Raw genomic sequence first — 15,670 nt, forward strand, 5'->3', positions numbered from 1 at the left:
CCTAATGAAGACTACAAAACAAAACCAATTTCACCTTGAAAAGACCATTTAAACACATTTTATAATACAAAAGTGTTGCGGCCTTTTCTACTCCTACCACAAAGTTAAATTAAGATCTACCATAAATTCATGATACATATACCAATCTACTAATAAATTACTTTTTTGAAGTTTAAAGTCACTTCATCAAATTTCATCATTTTTTTTTAAATATAAACGCAAATTGGCAAATACGGGTATGCTTCTGCTTTAGGAATATTTAAAATTGTATTTGGTCAGCATAAAACGCTTGGATTTTGTTGAGCAATAAAATTTGATATCACAAACAAAACAAAAAACTTGAAACTTCACATTTAGAACTGGCTTCAAGTGAAACTTCATATAAAAATATGAATAACTGTCATTATTACGTATGTTAAATGCTAATGAATTAGAAGTACATATATTTGAAAAAACAAATTATCCCCTAATTATATATTTCAGTGACTATAGTTATATAACCCGATAGAAGAGTCAATATAGTTATTTTTTAATAGGAACCCAAACATAATATATTTTAAGTAGGACTCTGAATCAATTTTTATGCACTTACTCAAAAGTTACGACCAACAATCTGTTGGTTTACTATATAGACTAAATAAGTATAATTAAATTATTTCTAAATTAGTTTCCACTATATTATTTTATATTTAAAGATAATTCTAGCCCAGTTGCTTAAATAACATGCGTCTTTAGGGCCTGCCCTGAAAATTTTGTTTTGAGACCCCTTCTTATCACGGGAAAGTTTTTTTACATAATCTTTTTCGGGTTCCAGTGGCCACTATTAGAGTCAAAAATTTATATGTAACTAAAACTTAACTATCCTATTTTACTAGGATACTGCACAGTACAATTAAAATTAAAATAAAAGAGATTAATTAATAAAAAAAATTGGCACGCTACACAGCGCCCAACGACTAGTTTTGCCTCTTCAGACCTTATGAGGGTTCTGTAAGACACGACACTAGTCATGAGCTGTATAGCGTGTCAATGTTTTAATTAATAAACGTTTTACTGTGTAACTAAAGTAGTTTGTTTCTCTCTTTTATTTTAATTAAATTATACACAGGTGCTTTCTAATTATATTTAACTGCAAAGTATAATTGTACCAATATATTTACTATTGCTCTTTGACTATAATAATAATAGTTATAATTATAACTATCAAATTATAAATGAAGATCTCTATAAAGATATCATAGTACATCACAAAGAGTGTACATATAGATAAAGGATAAATAAAATAGGTAAAATCTGCCCGAAGTTTGTCCACATTGAGACTGACATATGTACCGAAATCTAGCTATATTTCTAATTTTCTATTAATACGAGTCAACAATCCTAAATATTTCTAAAATATCTTTATATAGCTTATCTTGATCTCACGTTTTCTCATAAAAAAGGAACATCAAAAACTATCTGATTTATGAATACTACCATGAATGTATTCATTAATAATTGAAGATATTCATGAAAATTATAAATGGCAATTATGAATATTTTATGGGCCTAACACATAACTCAAATGCTAGATAAGAGTTTACTTTATTTTGATGTTGTATAGCTTAAGTTTAAAGCCCAAAAGTTCCGTCAGAACAGCAGAAAATGCAGAAAGCACTACTACTTTTGTGACATTGTACAGATATGGGTTGGCACGTAAACCAGAAATTTTAAACGGCCCTTCCAGCTCCTAAGAAACAAAAAAAAAATTCAATGTTATTGCTATTGTCATCCTTGGATTTGTAGAAATGTAAAATTTGTAGGTTAAACAATTGACACAATTATATATAATTACCTTAAGCAAATCAATTGCTAGTTTCAGTACATTATTAGCCAACATCAACTCATCTTTTTTGTGTGGCTTTTGTTCCATATGTAGATAAAGATTAATCTATAACATAAATTATCATTCCAATCATACATTATTGCCTATAGCTACATTTAGGTATTTCAAACTAATCCTACTTGTTCAGTCGTTAGTGCAGACAAATTTCTGTATTTCTTATTAATTTTTGAACCAAGAATCATAAATCTCATGAGAAATAGCCCTAATGCTATACACCAAAAAACTATTTCCCAACAATACAATCTATCAACAAACTGCTGATTCCCTTTCAATAACTGTAAAAAGTCAAATCTAAGTATTACAATTGCACTTGATAATCTAACAATCTTGATAATTTATCTGTACCTGCACACAAAGAAATGATAAAAGACAAACGATCAACACAAAAGCGGTTGAAACAATTACATCCACAGATCGTTCTGGTCCATGCTTCTATAATTAGAACAAGATAATTTTAAGTGTACTATTCGGTAGAAATATAAAATATACACCACATTCCACAATTAATCTTACCTTTAAATATGACCTAACAGACAACCATGTTTTTATGTTCCTGACTTTATTTAAGCGAAAGTGAGGCAACTCAGACCTCCTTGCTCTTCTGGCAGAAGTCAAATGGCAAAAATGTTTAGCGTACAAAAAACGCTATAACAAAATTTTTGTTATTTTGGTAGTGTTTTACAATTTTTTCCTGGCTTACTTGTTTGAAGGTTCTTTCTGCCACAGCCAAAATAAAAAAATACATTGCACTGAGTGTAAAACGCTCCAGTAGTGCTCCAAAGACAACAATTTTGCTCCTACAATTGAAATTACAACTGCATAAATAATATTTTTCACTTGATTCAGATTTGTAGGTAAGTGTACCTAATAGATGACCCCAAAAGTGCTTCTTGAAATTTTTGTGCAAGTTTTGCGAGACCATTTGGAGTTGGAACAAAAAATAAGAGTACTTCAGATGCAACACCTTGAAGAGATTCATCCCTCAAAACGACGAAGTTCAGCCGAAACAAAACAGGCAACATTGCCAAAATAAGCGCGCAGAGAAGTCCAACAATTAAATATTCAGAGCTGTGTGATAATGAATCCACTTTGACAATGATGGCAGAACTAATGTCCAATACAGTTAAATCCACCTTCTTGCACTCATTTCTCTCCCATATTGTACAGCTCACTGATATATGTTGTTAACAGTCCAAATCGGACAATAAAATATGGCAGGATTTTTACAAGATGATGAAAAGGAAAAAAAGTAGGGCCGGAAGGGATCATGAATGTAAAGCACATAGCAAAACAAAAAAGAGAAAAAGACCCTGAAGCAAATTATTTAGCAGCATATGGACATTATCTTAAGAACATATGGGTTATGTTGTAGTTTTTTATATCACAAATTAAAAAACGTATGTATATGCCTATAATTTTACGGTATATTTTGACACTATAGAAATATTCCATTGTTGATCTGGTACCAATAAGACTTTCAAAAATGATTTTCACATAATGGGCTACTTAAATTATAAGGAATGAGCAATTAAAAATGTAAAGAACATGCAGCAAGCGAAAGATTCAAGATTGGGGATAATACCTTTCAATTAAATGCAAAGAGAACCTATAGAGAGTGCGGTAGGTTTTAAGCTTGAGTGAAAGAACAGAAAGAATTTTGCGCCCCAAAGAATGCAGGGGAAAAAAATGAAAACAAAAACTACCTTTCGATGGACACCTCCCTATGAAAAACAGGCAGAAATTAAAAATTACAAAAACAATTATAATTCCCTATCTAAGAAAAAAAAACACCCATGTTGTTTTATTGATATAAAAGTGGTAAAAGGTTGAAAAAAGGAAAATCACCAAACTTAAAATCTATAATAAGTAGCCCATATTCAGAAAAAGTAATTGAACATAGTCAAAAAAAATAATTATAAGAGGAAAAAAGGTGCATTCACATTTGAGCTAGAAGGAGATGGTGCGTATTTTGTGACTAATTAGCGCCAATTTAGCGGATGTAATTGCTTTAGAAAGTGCTATATTTACTAAAGAGCAAGCCTATCATTAAAGCAAAAGTTCAACCTTAAACTAATATTTAAAAATTTTAGCATTTAAATATTACTAGCTGCAAGATATTTCATAAATAATTAGTTAAACTAAAAAAAGAAAAATTATACGAACAAGTTTTCCCACAAAGAGAAGTTTAGAACAGAAAACCAAAATTGCTGACTTATTTTAAAGAAAATATACTACCAACTGGTATTACTCAGAAAGTACATCATTTGAATTAAAAAAATAAAATATCAGTCCACCTATACTCAGATAATTGTGTTTATAAGCAAGTGGTGGCTCTAGTACCTCGCTGTCTCAGTAGATGTCATTGTCCAATTGGTAGAGATTTTTAAACCCTACATATGGCAACTCAACTAAATAATTGTCTAATCGCAACAGGTCCTATTGAAAATTTACACAGATTCATTACTTTTATCAAATATTAAATATTTTTCAAAGAATCAAGAAATTTTCTTAGCCAGTGAAATTTCACACCACTTTACAAGGTCTTTTTCGTGTAATATGGAAAACGTTCCTATGTTTTTTAATTGTAGCCACCACAACCTTTAAGCTAACAATACACGTCCAAAATTCCAAAAACAAAATTGGTCTATCCCCTTTATATCAATACTCGTTTAATTCATTTTTTAAGCGATCCCTTGTACAAAGTTTAAACATGATAGCTTTCTTTTCTAAGGAGAGAAAATCCACTTGAATTTTTTTAGTATGCCTACCATCTCTCTTAGGATGTAAAGAAAAAAATTTATAAACACACGTTCAAGCAATGTCATGCTTCACACATTTCGTAAATATAATTTTTTTGGGTACCAGAAATAAGACAAATTATTGAAATAGGTACTATAGAATGAACTCTTATTTGCTTACTATACAGTCTGATATGACAAAGGTAAGTGTAAAAAAGATGACATTAAAAATAACTCACCTTTATCAGAACCACTATAGGGACTTAAAAACTGTCCATGAGCCTGTTGACAAAAAATTTGGACATCAGTAATTCATTACAATTAGTTAAAAGTAGTAATTTATACTTCATTGGTTTCTAGTGGGCTAGGTTGTTCTTCATAAGTTGAAACATTACCATCATCTTGGTCACTGCCAGCTGAATCGGTACTGTCACTGTTACAATCAGTGTTGGTAATAATAGGCCATTCAATATCTGACGTTTGAGGCTGAAATTCAAGGAAAATAATTTTACTATTTTGAAAAATTGGTCACTGACAACATTAATTTAGCGCCTACTTTATTTGGTGTCGTTGGTGTTGAATCTCCAGATTCGCAAGAGCTATATAGAGGGTCTGCTCGGTTAGGAGTCATTAATGGAACTCCTTGATTCATCCGGTTCATTTCTGTATTATTAATGGCGGTATTTAGAGGAATATTGTCCTCCTGAGAAATGATTCTTTTATTTAGAGAGCAGCCTTCAGATAATCTACGAAGTGTGTTATTGACAAAACCACTTCTATCTGCCAATTGGGAATGCATTCTCTCAGGTTTATTTCCAAAATCTGAAAATCTTCTCCAATAGAGTGGAAAAATTTGTCTTTCAGCGCTTGACCTAAGTTTGTTTCCATAAACTGAATTTCTTCGACGATGATTCGGTGTGCTATGGTAGGAATGATCTTGAGACTCTAACAGACTAGATTTTTTGGCAACAAAATATTCTTCACCAGAACTGGCTTCAGCTGTTTCCTTGCTTCCATTTTCATTTCTAAAATTACTATCACCTTTGTCATTCAAAAGTACTTCATCTTTAAGATTTGAAACATCACGGTTTCTACATGTTTGTTTTATTTGAATATCTAAGTAATTGGCACTGCACTGTGTATTTACACCTTGTTCATTGTTTTCATGATTTGAAATAACAGGAGCTTCCAAATCTTTCTTATGTGATAGAGTTGTTCTCTCACTCAATTCTGGATCATTATAAAAGCTCTCCCTCTCCATAGGGACATTTTTGATATCCGCTGAATTGCATGTATTTATATTTGTACAAAAGGTACCATTAGGTTTCTTATTTATGAGTATGTGTTCCACATTGTTTTGAGCATGTATATCATTCACTTGAGCAATATTGCAACTGTTTAAATCACTTTCCCCTTTGGAATCCCCCACTAAATTAGCTTTGTTGTTAGAATCAACTATTTCTATATGGTTTGTGGTATCAAGATCATTTTTGGTAGAGTTTTGTTCTGAATCAACAGAGTTTTTATTAAGTTTTTCTTCCGATGCTGTCTCAGGAGATGACTTTGAAGACTCTTTATTTTCTGGTACTATACGATATTTTCGTTTCAGCCTTTTCCTTTAAATAAAGGATTTATTTAATAAGGATTTGTAAAAGCAGGATTAGCCTTGAGTAGGTATCGGACATTAAATGAATACTAAATATGCAATCCTTAATTCATTAGAAAACTCCAAAATTGTTTTACGATTTTGAAAAAGTTTATATTTTAAAGTGTTAAAAATTACGGAGACATTGATTCAAGATTTTAAATCACGTCTTTGGGCTAAATAGTACAAACTACAAAGGTTTAAAAAACCTTTTATTAAAGAATATTGGAAAAACTTTTCTATCACACTTTCTCCTTTTCAACCCAAACAATTGTAACTATTCAAATATTAGTATAAGCATTTCTATGGAGTTTTAAAATGGATTTTTGGATATCTTTAATGGTTATGTATGAGCCCTAGCAAAAAAAAAGTGCTAGTTAAGTAATCGCTGTAGCGCAAAGAAACTACACGAACTGCAGCTCTGAGGTAGGTGATCTTCAAGAGTCCAAAATTAACAGCATCTCATTATGAAAAAAAGTTTTTTTAAAAATTGGATATTTGGTATTTAAAACTTATTTACAGTTTCCTAAAGATTTTAGAAATTGTGATATCCAATAAAATGATATTCAGATTTTCAAAATATTAAAATTGTTTTTTAAGATTTCTTAGATTCATTTTTTGAAATGTGTATGGGATTTTGGTCCGAGCCCTTAAAGTAAGTACAAATAACAATAATAAAAACCATGCCTTTTAGACCTGCACACTGATTTGTGACTATTTTTTGATGAAACAGTTGCCACAATTTGAGAATGGACTACTCCCAAGACAATCATCATTGCAACAGGAGTCATAACTTCATATGTAGAAACATCCTAATGTAAAAATAAATCTAAGCTTATAACCCATTGCTTATGGCCATAGCCCTAAAATAAAACTACAACGAATAGTTTTTTTGGTAGTACCTCAAAGTCATCATTTGCAGTAAAAAATAGGAACAATATCGCTATCTGGAGAAAATATAAAACTAAGATTCCAATACAAACAGACTTGGAGGTTTGTTTCTTCCACCTGCATATATGGTTAATGAAAACTATATTGTTTATATGAACATACGAGCTGAATATGCTTATATGATAGATATTTCAGTTTCAGAATGTTTGCCCTTTAGTGAAATTCAAGTGTGACGGCTCAAACTAATTATCAAAGTCATTTAAATCAATGTTAGGGGTATTAGGATTTCTTATAAAATTTTGGGCTGCTATCTACTCAAGTTCCATACTTCCAACGTCCCAAAAAGTCACCATCTCAGGTCTGTCCCCATGGGTGATTTTTGCTCTGGAAATGAAGGCTTCGTTCGGGGGGGGGGGGACACCAGAACTATTGGAAGCGGCCTTAAAGATCTATAGCCGTAAATAGCCTTTTCTTGGTTTAACCTTTAAACGTTACTTCATAAAATCATGAAAGAGGCGTACCATTAACTTTTTCTGAATTATCTAAAGGTTTATGTAGCACAAAGAAAGGACACTTGCCAAGTACAATATATGGGTAAAAGGAGAACACGTATAACTCCAATTGAGGTGGTTGCAATCCAACCATTCTGAGGTTTAGCTTTAGGAAATGTTGACCCTGTAAATATTCCACAAAAACTTTCACAAATAATATACATCTGATGTGTAAACTGTAAAATAGTTAATTTAGACTTTCTGACCTCTAACAAGGTCTACATCAATTAGTTCTGGTTTTAATTTAGCAGATTTTTTGGGCAATTCGTCGACATTCTGCAATAAGTGAAATATTGATAATGGCCTAAACGTTTTGTTGTACATTAGAGTTCTCAACATCTAAAATTATAAACTTACTCTCAAAATATGTTGTTCCACAGAACGTTCCCATAATTGTTTGTCATAAGCACCAATCTTAAATTTAACAACAAAAATGTAAGAACTTATTAATGTATGATGTTGAGTTTATACATAAGAAATTTAGCCTTCATTTTATATCAAGCAATTTCATATTCAGAAACCAAATTATCAAAAATTACAAAAACTATTAATTTAGGCCTTTAGATAATTAAAATAACTTTCCGCATTATAGATATTTATATAAATGAGTAAGATTATATAGCTGACATCGCATTTGTAATATTATTAGTGCATAGTTTACCTCCTTGTAAGAATATCATAATAAAAGAAGTTTACATATCTCTTTTGAAAGATTAAGCATCCATTTCCCTATTTTGTTAATGTTATTTGTTTGAAACATGTACCATGGCAGGGTCTCACTGACAATGTTTCAGAAGAAAAATAGTGCTGGGCTAATTTACTAAAATTATATGGATTTTACATTGTTAGAAATTATCTCTAATTTGGATGGAATTTGTAAGCAATGGCAACTTTTTTTTTCAAGTTTGTTTACCTGGAAAGAGGCAAAGACTGCCCCTCACACCAAGTCGTGCACAACAAAGAACAAGAAAAATATACACAAAGAGGGTGAAATTTACAAACAAACATGATTTAATAACTGAAAGAGCCTTTTTGTTATCATTTGTTGGGTCCATCTCTAAGGCCTAGATGGATACTTCTCTCATAAGAGATATAGTAAAAACTTAAGTCAACTCATGTATACATGAGGTATATGCCAGAAACTCAATCCAGTTATAGCAGATGATTGCAATGAGTTTTACACACATCCTTCATCCTTGGAAAAGTTGCAAATAAAAATTCGGTGGCCTAAAAACATTTGACGCTGTCGAAATTAAATATTTTCTCTTTTGTATATGCTCACAGTAGGAGTTTTTATAAAATACGGGAGGTCACATGTAATTTTTTTTTCTACTTCACTAGCTATAGTTACTGAAGATAGAGTGCTCATGATGGAGTTGATAAAGATTATGATTATGCCAATAATGTACTAAAAAGGTTAAGCTCATGAAACAGAGAAAACATTTTATACTTTTTTTTTGGGTAAATTTTATGGAAACACCTATTAATATTGTTATAATACAAATAGCTATATAGCTTCCTATCCTAACTTGTATTTATGTTTTTACATATATAAATTTCAATAAAACAAAACATTTTGAATACTAGCTACCAGCTTTAATGACATTTAGAAAACCTTTAAGGTAGTTCGTGTATACATTTGCAAGCTGGCACCTAAAGTTTTTATCGAAACACCACCACTGGAACTACAGCTGACTTATAAGCAGTTCATTCCTAATAAAACTAAATAGTATGACATAGAAGTAAAAAAATACCTTTTTCTGATACCAAAGTAGTGCTGCTCCTAATCCACGCATGGTTGTTAGTTTTGATTCTCTTAACTAAACACTATTATCATGTATTAGATGTGAAACATGTATCTATGGAAAAATTAATTAGCAGAGGTGAACATACAAGTTACATTGAAACATTGATACATATTTAAAAAACCTAGTTGATGTAGGCTAGGAGCAACAAACACAAGGAGAACGCAGGGTTGTGTGCGAATTTCATTGGACGAGTGTCACGAGCCTTTACGCTGAACGTTTTACGGGTGGGGGGGAAGACAATTTCAGAATTTACCCCTTCCAATGGCAGCAAGCGCTAAAGCGTCTAGCCAATGAAAAACGTACACAAGAAAATACACGACTTTTGACGGGTTGTGTTCTCCTTGTGTGGGGTGTTGTGTTTGTTGCTCCTAGATGTATAAAACTTGAGTTACACAGGTGAAGTGCAGACTTGTAGTTGTGACCAAATGGGATCCCGTAAAACAAAACTCTTTATTTTTATTAGCGTATTTAATCAAACTCACGTGAAAATAATCACCAAAATAACTGAGGTTCAATATAGCGACTCATCCTAATTGGTAAGCTCCTTATATTCACCACAAAAGTCACTTTGGGGAGCAACTAAGGATCAAGTAGGCGCCATGAAAAGTCAAGTCAGGAAATAAGGTGATGTAGTATTCTCAGATCTCTTGCAAACCATCTTAATATTTAAGTTACACAATAATTTGGTACAAGGTGATTGAATACCGTTTTCAAGTTCATATACTTATAATAAAAAAATTGTAGTTTTAGTTCCATGTTCCAATAAAATTTAAAGGGGGAAAAGTTGTTCGGCAACACTGCAGTTATTTGACTTTGACATTGCCAAGGCCCCCCAATAATAAAAACTATCTATAAAATTATTACTTTAGAATATGAATAAATATAGCATACCCAGGTACAAAACGACGTTTTAGTATTTTTACCGGAACATAACACAGCTTATACAAATAATCTGACCTCATTAACGGAAACAACAAGATTCCACCACGAACTACGTCCGCCGTCAAGTTTGGCGAAATACTAATGTCACCGTCAGGTGGCGGAGCTGTCTTTATCAGGGCCCTGCAGCAGCAGCGACCTTCTAAATACCAGGGGTACGTTCAGCAGAGCTCATCGGACTCACCGATTACTAATCGGTGACATCGGTTTCCTACTGTACGCTTTTTCGCGTTTCCGGTTTTGACGTCACGATAGTCATCGGTTACTCACCGAAGTCATCGGCTGGAAGAGTCGGTTTTTTCGATGACTGACGTCATTTCTGACGTAAAACTATTATAAAAGCTACGCCATTTTAAAAAATACCGATGACTGAATAAAAGCGTTCAGCAACTTACGACGTAATTATGACGAAAAAGCTCATCGGTGGAAAATATAAAATACATCGGGTTTTTTTCCGTTGACTGCTGCTGAACGTAGCCTAGGCTAAGACATGGCCGTCTCGAGATCTGCTTCGCGCTCATAGCGGCCCAGGCGATCGTACGAAAATCGCGTATGGGAAATTAGTTCAAAAACTTCTCACATCGTTTTCTGGCGCTAGTCTAGCCCCCCCTTGAGAAAATTCGCAGCCATGTTATCGAATGGGAGGAACTGCGCGGAACTTTGGAATTTCAATTATTATCGCGTAATGTGTAATTTTTTGTAAAATATTTTTTTAGTAATATGTAAGTTAATTAATAATAAAAAAGTTAAACACCTCTTGAGATTTTTTAACGCAAAGTAAAGTTTTGAAAAACGTTATTAAAATTTGGTCATTCTGGAGCCAGAAGTCGCCGTCGACGTTTTCTGTATATAAATGTAAACATAAACACGTGGTTCTCCTTACAGCTGTATTTTTGCTATGTAGTAACTTCCAGAGGCCTTTGTTTTGTATTAATGTTTAAAAATTTATTTTAATTAAAGTAGTGAAATAAATGAATTTTAATTAACTAACTGACACTTGGAAGATCACTATGAATGAAAATAGTGATGGAAACTTGGAAGGTACTTAAATCTGATAAATATAATAAACCTATGTGAATTTCCCACTGAATGATACACAACTAAAAATTTAGAAAACTAAAATTTACAACTTGAGTACTTTTCAAGAAAGAGGCTTATGCACAAGTTCTTTCACTTTCTCAAATTTTGCGGACAGAGTTTTGGTAATATTTGTGATAATTGGAAGTACGACCTTTCAACAAATTAAATCAGCAATTTCATTCGGTGATTATTATTCAAGTCACATTGGATGTAAGGGCATAGAGCAATTTTTGGCCACAAGTGGATTTCAATGTTTTTTTAAAATGGCAGATGAACCCGGAGATAGGGTACAGCTCTCTCTATGAATGTTGTTACTATAGCCATTAACATGATAAAGCTTTGCTGCGGATACCTAAGGTTTCCTCTGTCGGACAATTTTATCAATCCAACTAATGGTGAGTCAGAATTAGGCTGTGATACATTTTCAAGGCACAATTCGCAAAAATGTTTTTCCTCTAGGATTTGTACTACATAACCAGCCAAGTATGCGATACTTGCTAGCCGTAAGGTGCATCTCTGTGTATCTGGGTACTCATAACTTCAGATGGTAACGTAACTTCATTGCCGTTAAAAATAGTTGAAAATCCATCGAGTCTAGTATCAATCATGGCTGATAGATCTGTGAAGCTGTCTTGGGGAACGTTAGATGTTTTAGGTTTTGTTAATGATATAGTGCCTCTCTTAAGGTAGGATTCCAAACTGAATATAGTTTATCTTGCATCAAGCATGTCATTCCCTCCAGCCATTTTCCTGAGAATGCTGAAAAACATTTCAATAGCATTGCTCGTTAAATTTCTTGTCAAGACAAACTGGAAACCAGATTTAAGGAGGTATGACACGCAAGATATTGTAGACAATGAAGTTATTCTAATAGATATTATAGATTCATATGTTTCCTTTGTCAATATTTTCTTTAATTTGCGGATCTTTAGACCTTGATAGTAATCACTTTCCTTAAAATGTCCCACTACAAACAAATCTTGCGTGATGCGTAAGCTTCATTGACCCCAAAATCTTTTCTAGATATGTTCTTAGTCCATAATTTGCATAAACTTTCATCAACTGAAAACTGATGAAATTATACATTGATATTCTTCTTAGATTCACAGAATGGAACACAACAAATTTTTGTGGTGGGCATTTTTGCAAATTAAAAATAGGCAATATTTTAAAACTTAAGTTTGAGAAATGTGAACTTAATTTAAAGAATAATAAAGGTATTTATTAAATAATATGAATAATATTGTGGTTATTTATTTAAAATTCTGATAAAAAATGCGAATACTGGTTTGAAAATTGTGAAAAACAAAATAAACTTTGGTTAGGCTTAGCAATTAACTAATAAAACTCAATATAAGCATATTACTTTAATTAAATAAATGTTTTAAATGAAAACTTATTAGATAAAGATCAAATCATAAGATGTATATCCCAAACTTTCCAGAAGTTTTTGAAAAACAATGCAAAAAGGATTAACTAGTTGAATTTACCGCCATAGAAAACTATTAAATATCCCGCTAATTTTTTACATTTAAGGGGGGGCTCAGACAGCGCTCCTAGTGTTAAAAGAAGGTATTCGCGGAAATACATAGGAGAGGAAATCTTTGCCTGGGCCGCTATGAGCGCGAAGCAGATCTCGAGACGGCCATGGCTGAGAAATCCAGACCATTGAGTTTTTTAAATGACATTTTGAATATGCACCTATTCTCCGTTAAGTGTCTCTCTCTTGCGGTTTTTTTTGGTGATCATTTATAATTATTACCTCTCCGAGGGGACTTTGTACCCTAGGAGGGGTTATACAACCACCGTGTCTGTTTGTGGGTCTGTCTGTCAGGCCTGCGAACGCGTTCGCATTTTCGGGGCAAAGGTTAATCACTGCGTACGCAGTTTCTTGGCTCAATGCGTACGCAGTCGAATAACCGTTTTAGCAGTTTAAAGGTTGGCGTTAACGGATAAATTTGCGATTGCGTTGAGTTTGGTTGGTTGGTTTTTGTTTCGTTAACGCCTACCGTCGCGCCGGTTGTCATGGGTGTGTTTTTTCCAACTCCTTCTTATTAACTTTAGGGACGGACCGAGCGCTGAGTGTTATGGAAACCTCTCAACGTCCAATGGCAGGGTTTCCACCAATTGTTCACGCTATTCGTCTTAGTACCAATTTGCGATCGCATCGGGCGGGTTTCGAACCCGAGAACCCACAGCACCACCGACACGCATTACGCTTCATCGAAAATTAGACCTTCAGCTTTATCGGAAGCGTATTTAATAGAGTATGAAATTTTGGTTTAATTGATATAGAACAAGATTTCGTGTAAGATTCAAATTATTGCACCGAAGAAATTCTAATTTAGCGATTTCTCTATTGATTAAAAACAAATGCGCCACCCAGGTTTTGAACCCGGGCCGTTCAGTTAGGCAGTTGAGCGCTCTACCACAGAACCAACGATAACCCCTTAGCTATATTGCAAATAAGACACTCATCGTAATCATAATAGTTAATAAAGTTTTGAATTTTTTTACGAATAAAATTATGAAGGCCTAATCGGGTTTTTTTTACGAATAAAATTATGAAGGCCTAATCGGGGTTTTTTTACGAATGAAATTATGAAGGCCTAATCGGGTTTTTTTTACGAATAAAATTATGAAGGCTTAATCTGGTTTTTTTTACGAATGAAATTATGAAGGCCTAATCTGGTTTTTTTACGAATGAAATTATGAAGGCCTAATGTGGTTTTTTTACGAATAGAATGAAATTATGAAGACTTAATCTTGTTTAATATAACAAGTTGCTTAATTTCAATTTGGTACCCTATATATATATATATATATATATATATATATATATATATATATATATATATATAATATTTAAATTTACGGCCTGTTTTCTTTATTTTTGGTCAAATCGCCGTTATAACAGTTTTGTTTAAATACAGTTATAGTGGTGTGTGACGACACCTGGATATATCCTCCGAGGAGAGGTAATATTACGGGCTTGACCGACTTGTTTGTATAAACGTTGTATTTTTGTGGCAGGCGCTGTTCAATTCTTTAATATAAATTGACTTGCGCAATTTTGCACACGGTCTCTTCAATAAAAAGTATCATGCGCTCTTATCTTTAACAGTACAATAAAACCAAAAATATATATAAAGACATAACTAACATATTATCCCTTTATCCAGAAATTCGAAATTTTGGTTTGCCGCAGGAGAGCGACCTCATTTTAATTTTTGGAAATCTACGTTTCCAAAAAATTCTACCAGCTAGTCTCCAAGAAGGCGAAGTCAGCGGGAGTTCCGATCTCTCCAGCTCTGGACCGACGTTCACCACAGCAGTAGACAAAGCCAATCTCCTGGCGTCTACCTTCCGACGTACTTTTCCGGCGTATGATGCAGGAATACACCAGCTGTTGACCAAAGTCAAACCGCATAAAGCCCCTGGCCCTGACGGCATCCAGTCAATTGTATTGAGCCCGTGCGCCGATGCATTAGCGCGGCTCCACTTACGACCATTTTCCAGCTGTCTTATGACGCTGGTGCTATTCCGTGTGAGTGGAGTCGGACTAATGTCACGCCGATACCCAAGGGTGAAGATAAATCCGTTCCTACTGAGTACCGCCCAATTGCTCTTCTGTCCCAAGTTCTGAAAGCCGATGAGCGTCTGCCATTTCTACGCATTTCATCCAGCACAATCTGATGGAACCCAACTCCTATGCTCAGGCCCGTACACGGGGGGGGGGCGCCAGGGGATGCTCAGCGCCCCCAAATGAGTACTTGAGCATCCCCAATCTGACTGACCCAAAAAAAATCGATTGCTCAATTACCGAAAGATATGATCTAAAATATTTGTATATTAATCAAAAAGGAAAATTACTTTTACTAGAGAGCTAGTATCAGTAAATATTTGAAACCATTTTACTAAAGTTCATGAAAATTGCTTTCGCGGGTCTCACTGCACCTGAAAAACTTTTCAATTGTAGAAATATTGAACTAGCTGATCAAAGATGTTTCGACGGATATTTTAGGGCTACAACCGGATTAGTATATTTACTAATTTCATAGGTGGGGAGATAAAAATTACTCAAGGTATTGGCACCCCCAAAAAGAATTTGAGTGCCCCCGAGTTTTGGCGGC

The 15,670-nt window shown here is 33.5% G+C and overlaps 1 protein-coding gene and 1 long non-coding RNA gene across 6 annotated transcripts; one reads left to right on the plus strand and one right to left on the minus strand.

Annotated features, from left to right (window-relative positions):
• Window positions 1-1,521: 1,521 nt before the first annotated feature.
• Window positions 1,522-10,741, minus strand: phtf (putative homeodomain transcription factor). Of its 4 annotated transcripts, none has more exons than XM_090179802.1 (18): window positions 10,476-10,741; window positions 9,465-9,569; window positions 8,068-8,124; window positions 7,917-7,986; window positions 7,738-7,834; window positions 7,171-7,276; window positions 6,956-7,080; window positions 5,180-6,239; window positions 4,969-5,109; window positions 4,863-4,905; window positions 3,589-3,606; window positions 2,750-3,056; window positions 2,586-2,682; window positions 2,399-2,530; window positions 2,231-2,317; window positions 2,005-2,160; window positions 1,835-1,930; window positions 1,522-1,729 (listed from the first exon to the last, which is right to left on the minus strand). In XM_090179802.1, the coding sequence occupies exons 2-18, from the start codon at window positions 9,504-9,506 to the stop codon at window positions 1,580-1,582; spliced, it is 2,784 nt and encodes a 927-aa protein (XP_090035928.1). In that variant the 5' UTR covers window positions 9,507-9,569; window positions 10,476-10,741; the 3' UTR covers window positions 1,522-1,579. The 4 variants fall into 4 exon arrangements, with proteins under 4 accessions (XP_090035928.1, XP_090035927.1, XP_090035926.1 ...); XM_090179801.1 differs by having other exon boundaries at window positions 10,418-10,741; XM_090179800.1 differs by having other exon boundaries at window positions 10,410-10,741.
• A 493-nt stretch (window positions 10,742-11,234) lies between these two features.
• Window positions 11,235-12,697, plus strand: LOC149940872 (uncharacterized). Of its 2 annotated transcripts, XR_016481257.1 has the most exons (5): window positions 11,235-11,498; window positions 11,570-11,747; window positions 11,808-11,932; window positions 11,997-12,223; window positions 12,639-12,697. It is a non-coding gene; the product is annotated as an uncharacterized LOC149940872 (long non-coding RNA). The 2 variants fall into 2 exon arrangements; XR_016481256.1 differs by having other exon boundaries at window positions 11,997-12,691.
• The last annotated feature ends 2,973 nt before the right edge of the window (window positions 12,698-15,670 follow it).

Source organism: Leiobunum rupestre, chromosome 6, assembly GCF_980474605.1.
Source record: "Leiobunum rupestre chromosome 6, qqLeiRupe1.1.hap1, whole genome shotgun sequence".
Classification (NCBI taxonomy): Eukaryota; Metazoa; Arthropoda; class Arachnida; order Opiliones; family Sclerosomatidae; genus Leiobunum; species Leiobunum rupestre.

Bases quoted from the DNA above. Each gene is read 5' to 3' on its own strand.
- phtf (XM_090179802.1), bottom strand. From the start codon at position 9,506: ATGCGTGGATTAGGAGCAGCACTACTTTGGTATCAGAAAAAG. The intron at 7,277-7,737 runs GCAAGTGTCCTT...CCATATATGCAG, and splicing joins TTACCCATATATTGTACTTG to GTGGAAGAAACAAACCTCCA. The intron at 2,161-2,230 runs GTACAGATAAAT...GACTTTTTACAG, and splicing joins TATCATTTCTTTGTGTGCAG to TTATTGAAAGGGAATCAGCA.